Source organism: Monodon monoceros, unplaced genomic scaffold (assembly GCF_005190385.1).
Source record: "Monodon monoceros isolate NGI ecotype Baffin Bay Population unplaced genomic scaffold, NGI_Narwhal_1 Super_Scaffold_7, whole genome shotgun sequence".
In the NCBI taxonomy this organism is placed as follows: Eukaryota; Metazoa; Chordata; class Mammalia; order Artiodactyla; family Monodontidae; genus Monodon; species Monodon monoceros.
In genome coordinates, this window is record NW_021703784.1 from 30,099,638 (window position 1) to 30,112,889 (window position 13,252).

At 34.9% G+C, this 13,252-nt stretch overlaps 1 protein-coding gene across 1 annotated transcript in view; it reads left to right on the forward strand.

The window, feature by feature from the left end:
* The window catches only part of FOLH1B (folate hydrolase 1B), a gene marked incomplete at its 5' end in the record, with an annotated part of 50,928 nt that extends 38,152 nt beyond the window's left edge, over positions 1-12,776 (forward strand). Inside the window, 6 exons of the mRNA XM_029209342.1 lie at positions 1,019-1,110; positions 3,378-3,468; positions 6,327-6,591; positions 6,865-6,946; positions 10,576-10,668; positions 11,978-12,776. Coding sequence (XP_029065175.1) covers positions 1,019-1,110; positions 3,378-3,468; positions 6,327-6,591; positions 6,865-6,946; positions 10,576-10,668; positions 11,978-12,167 — 813 coding nt within the window. The remainder of the gene's footprint in view (positions 1-1,018; positions 1,111-3,377; positions 3,469-6,326; positions 6,592-6,864; positions 6,947-10,575; positions 10,669-11,977) is intronic.
* Positions 12,777-13,252: the final 476 nt, after the last annotated feature.

Genomic DNA, 13,252 nt, shown 5'->3' on the forward strand with positions numbered 1-13,252 from the left:
TTAAGATGTTGACATAACTTCTCTCTCCCCAAGTTTATATAAATTTATCTGTGTTCCCATAGACCTTTGCATATCCGTCTATTATAGCACCTAGCACATGAATTCCACATTTTTATTTATAGTTCCCACTAGTAGATGGTGTGTAATTTGTATTATTAAACTTTGTATGGCTGATATCTACAAAAAGTCTTCCACAGAATAGGTAGTCTATAAAATCTTTTGAGTTGAAACTGTTAAAAAATAGAGCATAGGACTTTTATTAAATAAAAAATAAAAACTTTTTATACCATATATTATTCAGTTACAGTTTAGTGAGTATTAGTTACAGTTTAGTGTGCTAAACGTTTTGGCATAACATTTAATGCTCTGAGTTTAGCATTCAATAGTAGGGCATATTGTACTCCCTTAGAATTCTCATCTGTAAAATCTGAAAATGTATTGAAAGCCCTGTGCTTAACACAATTACAATAAATACTCAACTAATTAAATAAGATATTAGTGCATTTGTTTTGTTATGTATTATTTAATGACTTTGACAAACTTGTTGGCACAAAGCAATATTTAAAAAAAAACAAAAAACAAAAAAAACAAACCTTCCCTTAACCAACTTGCTTCTTTTCATTTTTTTTTATAAAAGGAGGATGAATGTGTTTTTGAGAGTAGCCTCCCTTAATTTGGAAAAATAGACCAAAAAAAAAAAAAATCTTACAGTGTGACTATTCGTCTGAATACAATGGCTTGGTAATAATTTGGTATAGCTTTCTTTTCTATACATTCCATGTATTTTTTTTTATAATAGGTGCATTATATATAATAACATGAGCATTTTCCCATATTGTCAGAAACTCATTGTTGTAGTTCTTAATGACTGCTAATGTATGAATTGCATTCCTTATTTTCCTGAATATAATTTGGCTACTCATTCCCTGGTTAATAGATGTTTAGGTTTTAAAACATCTGATTTATAAGTATTCTCTCTCTCTCTCTCTCTTTTTTTTTTTCCTTTTAACTTGTGTAGCTCCAAAGTCCTGATGAAGGTTTTGAAGGCAAATCCCTTTTTGAGAGCTGGAATGAAAAAAGCCCTTCACCCGAATTCAGTGGCTTGCCCAGGTAAACAAAGAAAACTCTTTACTAAATTCAGTATGGAATTGTGTTGAAAATAAAAGGGTAGTTTCTTTCAACAAATAATAAAAATTTAATTTAAAATTCTCTAATATCTGTTAAAGAAAAAGTGATGCTTAGGTTTACAAATAAAATTGTTACCCAAAAACTGGGTCTGCCTCCTGGTGGATTTCAGCCAAATGGCACAACCAACCCAAAGAGCAGTAGAAGGAAGGATGTATTACTTGCAGCAAGTAAGGAGAGTACCGGGGATCTTTGCCAAAGCAGTGTCTCCCTGGACAGCAAAATGGGGGAAGTTTCAAGTTAAGGGTACATACATATTCAATGAGGGGGTTTGAGCAGAGGAGAATTCAGTATAGAATTGGGGCAAAGTTTGACAGAGTCCAAACTTTAGTTGATTGAGTTCAGAAAGGGTCAACATCATCATTCCTTAGGTTTCAGCTGATCTGGAGGTTGAGTGCTCAAGGGGATCCAAATTCTGCAAAACAGCTCAAAAATGTTCTTCAGGCTAATCTTTACCATTGTAACAGAACTGGGAGTCTTTACAACTGATTTATTATCTTTGCTATTGTTATTGCTCTTGCCTGATAAGTCATTTATTCCTAAATTCTCTTGCTGCCTTAAGATCATTAATTACTGAGACCTGTTCAAGGATAAGCATTGTGGTCAGGTCTTTACCACAAAATGGCTTCGGCCAAAAATGAGTTGTCTTATGTCAAGAAAGCCATGCCTAGTTCTCTTTCTCCAGCAACCCCCTACCCTATCTGCTTACAAAATATTGCTGTGTGTTTTGAAATTAAATCTGTAGGCCATCAAAATATGGTTCGCTTTTGAATAGGTAATATATACACATGGCACCTAAGTCTGTCCTCTCATCACTGTATAAATATTCTTTTTTCTGAACATTATACAGTTAACAAGTGTTTTGTTAACTGCATAATGTTCTAAGAAGAATATAGGTATCATTTCAGGTTTAGCTGTGTCTTCACAAGCACAGGAAGAGGAATAAATATCTCAGTAGTTTGAGATTAAAGATAACAGTATAAAAATTTAAATTTTTAAGGATGGGAATTAAATCTGAGTTATCTGAAAATTTTCTGATTCTTTTAACTTTATCATGTACAACAAATATAGGTAATAAAAAAAGATAGTGAAGGAAAATATTTTCCAACTTCAATAATCTTTTTCTTAAAAAGCAACATACAATTGTGATATTGTGATTCATAATAATGGTTCATAATGATTCATAATGATGCATATTTGGTCCTCTTGATCTCTTACAGAGCTCCTAAACCCCTGGAATTTTCTAAGTGATGAGGGGGACAAAGGTGTCTTTTGTTATGTTAATGAGGTGATATTACCCCACTTAAGGTGGGGGCTGGCTGCCAGGAGAACCAACCAAGTGACTTGAGGGTTGGAACTTTCAGTCTGACCCTCAACCTCCCAGGAAGGGAGCGAGCCTGGAGGTTGACTCAGTCACCAGTGTCCAGTGACTTAATTGATCATGACTATGGAATGAGGCTTTCATAAAACCCCAAAAGGGTTGGGTTTGGGGAGCTTCTTGGTTGGTGAACACGTGGAGGTGCTGGAAGAGTCCGGCGAGCCCGGACAAGGCATGGAAGTTCTGACCCCTTTCCCATACCTCGCCCTATGCATCTCTTCCATCTGGTTGTTCTTGAGTTATAACCTTTCATAATAAATTGATGATCTAGTAAGTATATGTTTCTCTGGGCTCTACGAGCAGCTCTAGCAAACCCAAGGAGGGGCTCGTGGGAGCCTCCCATCTACAGCCAGTTGGTCAGAAGCACTGGTGGTGGTTGTGTGTTGGGGGGGACAGTCTCTTGGGACTGAGCCCTTAATGTGTGGGACCTGACCCTATCTCTGGGCGGACAATGTCAGAATTGAGTTGAATTGTAGAATACCCAGCTGATGGCCTGGAGAATCGCTTGTTGTTGGTGTGGGGAACTGCCCCCCCGACAACACACACACAAACAGGTTGGAATTGGATCCAGAAACCCAAAAGAACAGTGGTCACCTCTCCCTAAAACAGTCTTATGGAAGTAGATATTTTGTGATCAGAATTGACATTCCCCCCTCACTTTTGGGGTTTTTTTTGCTGCTTATATCTAAAATATATCCAATACAGTGTATCTAAAAATTATATTTATAGTATTGAGTGGAGATTAGTTTAATTAATATTGATCTGTACTCAGTGAAGAAGTTACTCAAATAATCCTGTATTTTATCCCTAAAAGGATTAGCAAATTAGGATCTGGTAATGATTTTGAAGTGTTCTTCCAAAGACTTGGAATTGCTTCAGGCAGAGCACGGTACACTAAAGATTGGGTAAGTCTATCAGTGAGTTCTTCATGGTTAGTTATGAATATGTTTTAGCTAAACAAATAATTCTGGATCAAAAAAAGCGACTTAAGCACCGTGCTTCTTCCATCTCTGATTATGTTCATCAAATTGAAATTCTTTCAGTATTTTAATTGGTTTCTTCTGATACCAATCTGCATGTTTGTAAATAATATGCTTCTGCTGCTATTTCTTTCTTTTTCAGTTTTAGGTATTTATCCATTTACTTCTTACTAGGAAAGCTAGGCATTCAGTTCTCTTATATCACTTCTTCTGCCAGCTCCCAAATACTTTCCCTCGTCGCATTTTTTCAATATATAGTTGTGCTACCCTTATTGATTAGAAGACATTTTTTTCCTCTGTGTATCCATACTTAACTCACCTCAAACTCTTAGTATATTCAAACACATCAGGTGAACTGGCAGACTCCATTTTTCCCGTTGGGGCTCTTCTGCTCCTCTGAGTTCTCTGGTTATTCTTTCTGCCTGTGGCACAGCTCTTGGCTGTGAAATTTTCCTTCACTAAGAAATCTGAGAGTATCTTCATTTCACTCGTATTTTGGATTTTCTGTTTCCCAGATTTTTCTTCCTTTTTCTTATTTACTCTCCACGTTTTTGGGAGCACATCCTTCAGGCACTTCTTGAAAAGGGTGAATGACAGCTAAACCTTGCATGTCTGTTTTACTATACAAAATTCTTCAATAATTTGACTGGGCACAAAATTTTGCTTGAAAATTCTGTAACCTTAGAATTTTGAACTCATTGCTTCATTGCCTGTTGAGAGATATTGTTTGTTCCTTGATCTCTTTCTTTTCTATTTAATTTATTTATTTACTTGGTTATACCAGGTCTTAGTTGCAGCATGCACATGGGATCTAGTTCCCTGACGAGGGATCAAACCCCGGTCCCCCTGCATTGGGAGTGCAGAGTCTTATACACTGTGCCACCAGGGAAGTCCCTTGTTCCTTGATCTCTTGCCTCTGTTTGTTTGTTTTTTTTAATAAATTTATTTATTATTTTTGGCTGCATTGGGTCTCTGTTGCTGTGCGCGGGCTTTCTCTAGTTGTGGTGAGCGGGGGCTACTCTTCGTTGTGGTGCGCCGGCTTCTCATTGCCGTGGCTTCTCTTGTTGTGGAGCACGGGCTCTAGGCATGCAGGCTTCAGTAGTTGTGGCTCGGGGGCTCTAGAGCACTGGCTCCATAGTTGTGGCGCACGGGCTTAGTTGATCCATGGCATGTGGCATCTTCCCAGACCAGGGATCGAACTTGTGTCCCCTGCATTGGCAGGCAGATTCTTAACCACTGTGCCACCAGGGAAGTCCTGCCTCTGGTTTTTTTTAAAGGAAGATTTTAGTATCTTCTCTTTATGACTGTGTTGCCCTTGGTGTACATGTGTATTATGCCATTTTTTAATATGCTGAGCTGGGAACAAAGTGGACTCTTAGTTCTGGAAACCTATGTATTGTAGGTGGAGGAAATGTTTTTTTCTTTGATTATTCCCTCTTTCCTCTTTCTCAAACCATTATTAATTTGTTTAGCATCTGTAGCATTATTTTCCAATGTCTTTATCTGTTCTTTTGTGTTCTTATCTGTGTCTTTTTCTACATTCTGGGATATTTTTCTCAACTCTGCCATTCATTCATTCTTTTTTATTGTTTCCCTCCATTCCCGTAGTACCTCCTTACTGTGGGTTGATTTTATTTTAGTTTGTGTGCTTGGTCTGTATCTTTCAAGTTAAAGACTTTCTTCAAATGCCTGGCCCTCTTTGGCAATGTATCTTATTTGGGAGTGAGACCATAAAAAGCTGATTGAAGCCCTGTATGCAGGGGCGGTGTTTGTTGTAGGGGGTGCCTCACAAGAGAGGGATTGAGAATGTGTGTTCTTGTTGCTTCATTGGGAGCCAACTAACGCAGAGAATCTATAGGTCTTTTGTCTTGGGCTAGTTATTCTCCCCAGACAGAAAATCTTTATAATCTCTTACCATTGGGGTTGGTGATGAGGGTAGATGTTAATATTATCTACATTTTACTTATTAGAAGACTACAGCAAAGAAAGGTTAATAACTTTTGGGTTAATAACCTCCCAGAGTTATTTGGTAATAAGCCATGAAGCCTGGATTCAAACTCTGGCAGGCTAATTCCAGAGTCCTACTCTCAACACACCACTATATAAAGTGTTCTGTTATATCAGTAAAAAAAAAAAAAAAACTGAATAAGCATCTAAACGATGGGCAAAAGACATAAATCAGCAACTCAGAATTTGAAAAGTTGTTCTCTCTTGCCTTTTGTGTATGTTCTTGTTTTTTTATGCCCATCTGAGCATTACTTCTTCACTTACTGAGATTTTGGAGCTACTGCTGAAACCCTCACTGTTCACTCTTCACTTGTCAGCACACTGCTTGTCAGAAAGTTATTCATGGAATTTCAGTCATTAAACGATTTGCAGCATTGCCCTATATAATATTGTATCATGCTTATTTCCTTGCTTCTAATGATTCTCTGTCTACTTAAATTGTTTTCACCCAAATGCAACATTATCTTGTCTTTATTTCAGAAATATTTCTATTACATCTCCTGTTTTCTTAAAGGCAAGAATGTTAGGTTTTTTCCAAGGTAATTTTCATAGTATTGTTTATGTTATATACACATACTTTTTAACTGGTGAAAACCTGGGGTGGGTTTTAATATTATATTAACCCTTTAGTAAGTGGCTTATTGAGGTACTTAAATACTTTCCTTTATTCATTGCTGACAGAAACAGTCTTACTAATATTAACAGTATCTATGATACTATGCATTTTATATGTTATCTCACGAGAGATATATTTTGTTTTTTGGGTTTTTTTGTAGGCAACAAACAAATTCAGCAGCTATCCATTGTATCACAGTGTCTATGAAACATACGAATTAGTGGAAAAGTTTTATGATCCAGCTTTTAAGTATCACCTTGCTGTGGCCCAGGTTCGAGGAGGACTCGTCTTCGAACTAGCCAATTCCATAGTGCTCCCTTTTGACTGTCGAGATTATGCTGTCGTTTTAAGAAAGTATGCTGATAAAATCTACAATATTTCAATGAAACATCCACAAGAAATGAAAACATACAATGTGTCATTTGGTATGATACCCTTCATTTTTCAAAATTCACAGTCTGTATGTTTCTATTAATCTCTAAAATGTAATGATCTACCTTAGGCCCATTTATTACTTACTGCTATTCCATATGATCAAATATTTTATGCATATAAATGTATCTTCCATTTCATTGATGCCTGTCTTGCAATATACAAAATATAAATACCTTGCTAAATACAAAAGAAAACAACCTTCTATATTGTTCCCTTTGCTTAAACTATAGAACAATGCCATTAGGTCCTCATTTCTATTTCAGAATCACTATTTTCTGCAGTGAAGAATTTTACAGAAATTGCTTCTAACTTCAGTGAGAGACTCCAAGACTTGGACAAAAACAAGTACGTTGTATATATATAGATATAAGTTTTGCATGTAATAGATATAATGAAAAAGATATACTAGCTGACATCTTTGTTGTTGAAGTATCTTTGGGAAGTTTTTTTCTGCTTTCTTTCTCTTCATTCTAACAGGCTATACAGGGCTGCCATATCTCTCAAAGAGATATTTTTGACATTCTGAGGGCATATGTGCTGTTGAGAAATGCTGGTACCTTCTTTACTACCAACTGAGTGGTAGTTACAAAATTTCCACCTTAACATTGAAGGCCTTCCACTGTGTGTCCCCATCTTTTTCCAGTTTTATCTCCTGTTCTTTCAACATCTGTAAATCATACTTCAACCAAGCTCTCCTATTCCCAAAACACACCTTCTTCCTCCCTTTTCTTAATGTCATTACCCAAAGAGTTCCTAATCTCCACTTCCACCTGGAAAAATTCTCTATATCCAGACTAGCAAATAAGGTAAAGCCATTAGTTTTTTTTAGATGTTAAGCATTTGGGATTAATTCTTGTAGAATCACAAAAGTAAAACATAACATGAACAAAATTTTAAGACTGGAGAAAAAGAGAATGTTAGGGACAATTTTTTAAAGGTAGAATTTTGAGAGTGAATATCTACTATATATTATAAATATTGTGAGGATACAAATATCAAATCCTTAGAGACTGATGCAGGAATACATAGAAAGACAAAGAGCAGACAGAACAAAAAATAGACCAGTGATATATAAGGATGTATTTGTAATGAAGGATACATTAAAGTCAAATGAGAAAGAAAGGTATTCAACAATAATATTGTATAAGCTCTTTCAGGAATTGATAAAAAAGTGAATTCAAAATCTCACTTCACATTCTATGCAAAAATAAACAACAGGGATAGAAGAAATTTTTAGTAAAAATTGAAATATCTTGGAAGTGAGATTCCAAGTTTAGAAATAACAATGCAATCAGATTTGAGAATATTAAAATGGTTAATAATATGGAAACTGATACTCCAAATCAAAGATAAAAGACTGGAAAAACTCTTTTCCAGAAAATATGGACAGGAGGGTAACATAGATATAATAAAAATACTTTTTTTTGACAATTGGTAAGAAAATCAAAAGAACAAAGTTGGAAATATTGGCACTAGACAAGAGAAATCATTCAAAAAGAAGATACCACCTGTGCAGAAACAGATTAAAAAAATTCAAATTTACTAATAATTCAAAAATACAAATGAAAATAATGTCACACTATTTTCATACCAAATGAGTAGCAATTTAAAACTTGTTTGTACACATTGCTATAGTCAGTACACTGAACAGATGCTCTCATGTTTTTCTGATAGCATTGTGAATTGCTTTAAACTATTAAAAATCATAAATACATATTGTTAAAGTTTCTAGGGCCATGACAGGGTTCTTACACTTTGCCGTAGTATTTCTATTTCTTGAATTTTTTTTTTCAGGAAAGAGTCTCAAATTTGAGGGAATAAAATGGCTTCTCAGAGAAAGTTACAAATTATAATACCAGATAATTCAAAACAGCCTTAATACCTATGAGGACAGAAATTACTAAACAATCAGATGTCCACCCATTTAAACATTTTGTAAAGATTAACACTGATGGTTATAAAGGAAGTATAATAAGATATTTGTAATAAAATGTTAAGCAAACAAAAAGGTCATAAGATTGTACATATACAATATTTTATCGAATATAGAGAAAATCTTACAGAAAACCAATTAGTATGATAATCGTGTTATCCTTGGGTGAATAGGAAGATTTTTTTTCTTATACTTTACAATTCTTTCCAAATTTTTTATGTGAGTAAAAAATCAACAATTATAAATAAATTTTAGAGAAATGCCAAACACCATATAGTCTATTAAGCTGATTTTCTATCATTAAATAAATGACGTTTCTTCCTTGTGGAGAACTGCTGTTGGCATGGTATGGTAATCCAGGACACTGAGCTTTCACTTCCTTGAGTATTTCTGTATTTGTCTTACCATCTCTAAATGATAATTAAGGTACAGATTTTGTCTCTATATTATGTTTACATATCCTGAAACACCTGGAGCCATGCTTTGTACATAATATGAGTAAATGCTGGCTAAAGTAAATTAAAGTGGATGTTGAATTTCTCAACCAAAACTTTGAAATGTGAGGAAGAGACACTTCTTGAATCCTGCTTTTCTTAAATCAATCCCTTAACCCATCAAAGGATACAGAGTGTTGACTCCCTGGTACTTTTATACTCACATAGTATTCAACCTCAAGACCTACCTCCTCCAACCCTAGGGAGGCCAGCCTGCTTCTGGTGGAAATAGATCCTGTTTACGTACGTCTGGTGCTGTGAGCATTTACCTCCCAGGGATATTTCAGATTGAACCCTGCTCTGTACAAGGAACATCCAAATGGGGTGTGTGCGTAATCACATGAATTTTTGTGTTTGTAGCAATGCTTTATGAATTTGGTTCGGAAACCTGTAGCGTCTTATTGAAAGTATGGTTCGTTCAGTTGCCGCCTTTGTTAGTTTATGTGAACTGCTCACAGGTAAAGTGTATGCCCAGTTTACCTTTATACTATCGCAAAACCTGAGTTCTTGATGCTAAATAAATGAATGTTGAAAATAGCTCAAATCCAATCTGTGGGGCCTTTAATTAGTCTGTCTTCCTGTTGTCAACACAGTGCAGTTGAAGGAATAGTACTGAGCTACTTATTCACTCTAAAATTTTCTAGTTGTGAACCTGGGCAAGTCATTTATCTACTGAATCTGAATATCTCATCTGTGGAACGGGGCTATTATCCTGCATAACTTGGAGGACTGCTCTGAAGATTAAAAAGAACAAATTTTATAAACATTCAGAATAGTAATGAGCACATTGTTTTATTATTAAATCTAAAAAATAACAAAACTAAGATAATTTTTATATAAAGTAATTTATGATTCCTTATGATAATGGTTATTTCTCATTATGACAGACTTAATAGGTTGAATTTAATAACGTTGTTGCCCTACTCCAGGCTTGCTGGTAAATTTTCAGTTGTATTGAGTCATTTTTATTATAGTAACGCTGTCCCACACACTTTGGAATGTGAGCTCTGTGAAAGCCAGAAGTGTCTGATACATAACAGGCATTCAAATATTGTTGAAAGGGTGAAATAAGCACCACCCCTTTTGTTCATGATAGGTTTGTCTTTAAAAAAAATAATAAAAATATTATTAGCTGTCATTTGGTAAATACGTATAAATCCCTAGGTACCCTACTAAACATTAATAGACTATTCCATTTCAATATTGACATGACTTCTATGAACAGATTTTTATGAGACTTAAGATGAAAAAAGTCTTGCCTGTATTTGAATACCTAGGTTTATCAATTAATTATTTCAATATAAATAAAAATTACTATATATTTTTTCCATGGGCACATTGAACTTTTTCGGTCCTTTTATAAGCCTCAGCAGAGTAGTATTTTGTAGGATTTAAAAAAATGTAACTATGCGTGCTACTGTTCTTGATTTGCATGTTATAGGAAGTGAAAATATATTAGCTGTGTTTAGTTTTGTTTTGAGTTTTTAGTGTGCTGAGTAGTGCACACATTTTCATGAAGCTGCAACTGTATTCCTTTCCTTTTCCAGCCCAATATTATTAAGAATTATGAATGATCAGCTGATGTTTTTGGAACGAGCATTTATTGATCCTTTAGGATTACCAGACAGGCCTTTCTATAGGTAAGGGTAAAAATATGGCTCTTTATTTTAATATATTTTTTTCTTATTTTTTGCCCTGTGGGAAAAATATAGTTGATTTCTTGCAAGCATATAAAAAATTTCAAAATATATGTAGTAAATGATAAATATATTATTTATTTATATAATGTAATATGATTACTACAGATCTTTATTTTATTATCTTTTTTGTTTCTATGTATAAAAGAGTATATGTTCATTGCAGGAAATTTAGAAAACCCAGGAAGTCAGAAGTAGAAAATAAAAATCTCCCCAACTCTACTTATCAGATATAAAATCATGTTTGTCCTTTGGTATACATAATTTTAGCCCCTCTCTTATTTTATTTTGAATTTATGTGTATTTATGCATATACATAAGGCATAATAAATTATATATTTATTTACTCTATCTCTTAATGTCGACATTTAGTTTTTTACTAATTTTTGACAATTATAATTATTTCTGATAAACACCAACTGTCCCCAGGTTGATCTTACTAAGTATTCAGAAAGAATTAGATTATTGACCAGCCAGAAACGACCTCATCTTTCTGTTTAGGGATTATCTATGAAAGAATTGGAATTGGACATAAGGGCATCATCCAAACAGGGTGAATGGATCCCCCTTAGTGGCATAATCATGTTCCTTTCCTTCTTTACCTCTTTACTGTGGAACTTGTCCTTCTCTTCCAGGGCTGTTACATGCACTGGCTGAGCTCCTTCAGTAAAAACATCACCTTGTTCCTAGGTCATGTTGAATGTTATAAAACTGTTTTTAATGATTCTTCATGCTTGACGCTAGGTATTATAACATGACTTCTTTTTTAAATAGGAGGAAAACACAATGATAGGTTGTCTGGTCACAAATGAAACCCTATAATCACAGTTGTGCTACATTTCAGAGGATAGAGTGGTATTTTGAAGTCATCACGTCTTGCAGTGTGCCTTGAGAGTGATCACTTCATCTCCCAGACCTCAATTTCCTCCTCTTTGAAATTATAATCTCAACTCTGTAGAGTTTACTTTCAAGGATTAGAAAAATGATAGGTAAATAATTTAATGCCAAGCGTGATCCATAGTAGGTGCCAAGCTGTTGTTGCTATCATTGTCATCATTTTTGTTGCTCTGAGCCACTTTAAGTCATCTGTAATTGCCACATATTTCATAGACTAGTCTTTGGAGATTGAACTTGTAAATTTAGTTGACAAGTAGCAATTAGAATTATACAATCCATGAATTGTAGAATGTCCCTGTTTTTTCCCTTGTATATATAATTCGAGCAACTGATAGCAAACTATTTTTATCAACAGGCATGTCATCTATGCTCCAAGCAGCCACAACAAGTATATGGGGGAGTCATTCCCAGGGATCTTCGATGCTCTGTTTGATATTGAAAGCAAGGTGGATCCTTCCAAGGCCTGGGAAGAAGTGAAGAGACACATTTCTATTGCAGCCTTCACCGTGCAGGCTGCAGCAGGGACTCTGAGAGAAGTAGCCTAAGAAGTTTCTTTGGGGAACACGTTGAATTGGTACGATGTATCACTCAGAAAGAATCATGTTGGATGTACTGATAAACTGAAAAATAAAGTTATGTACATATATATACATATATAGATACAGATAGATACATATATCCACCTTGGCATTCTTTTTTCTTCTCCATATAGATCGAATAAGAAAGATGGATGATTTTTATTCTGTAATTATAGAAAGCTATTCTGAAGTTGGACTAAGTGTTGAAATTAAGAACAGAGTAAAATTTTAATACACTCATGTGGCATTATCAGAGAGTCATGTCTAATTCAGCACTTACAAAACTACTCCTGTCACTGCACGTGTAGAAAGCATCAGTCTGTTATTTGTTGTGTATTTTTAGAATTTTATAAATAAAATTTTACCATGTATATTTTTCTAGGACTTGATTTTTTTCACTCACTTTTGACATTTCATCCATGTATTATTGTGGCTGTAGGTCATTAGAGTCCACTGACACAGAGCATTCCCTTGCATTGATATAACACTTAGGCATTAGCATTCAGTCAAGACAGAGAAACCACACAGAAACATAAACAGAGAAAGTTAACGTAAAGAATGATTAATTACAATAACATTGGAGCAATGAAGTATTGTCTAGTAAAAGGTAAAAAGAAGTTTAAAGAATATAAGAATTACAGGTACTTCCCTGGTGGTCCAGTGGCTAAGACTCCGCACTCCCAATGCAGGGGGCCCGGGTTCGACCCCTGGTCAGGGAACTAGACCCCACGTGCCGCAACTAAGAGCCCGCATGTCACAAGGAAGGTCCTGTGTGCCTCAACTAAGACCTGGCACAGCCAAATAAATAAATAATTATTTTTTTAAAAAAACAGAATATAAGCATTACAGATATATGGAGCAATCACTGTCCCTTGGATTGAGGACTGCAGGAACATGTAGATGTTTCCTTAAAAATAAATTAGGCCATTGTGTAAATCCAATCAAAATGATTTGAGCTTGTGTTTACACCTAAAATAACCTAATCTTCTCAAACGTACAATATCCTAAGAAAAGTCTAGTCTTTGGAAATTCTACAAAAGGCCTAAAGAATA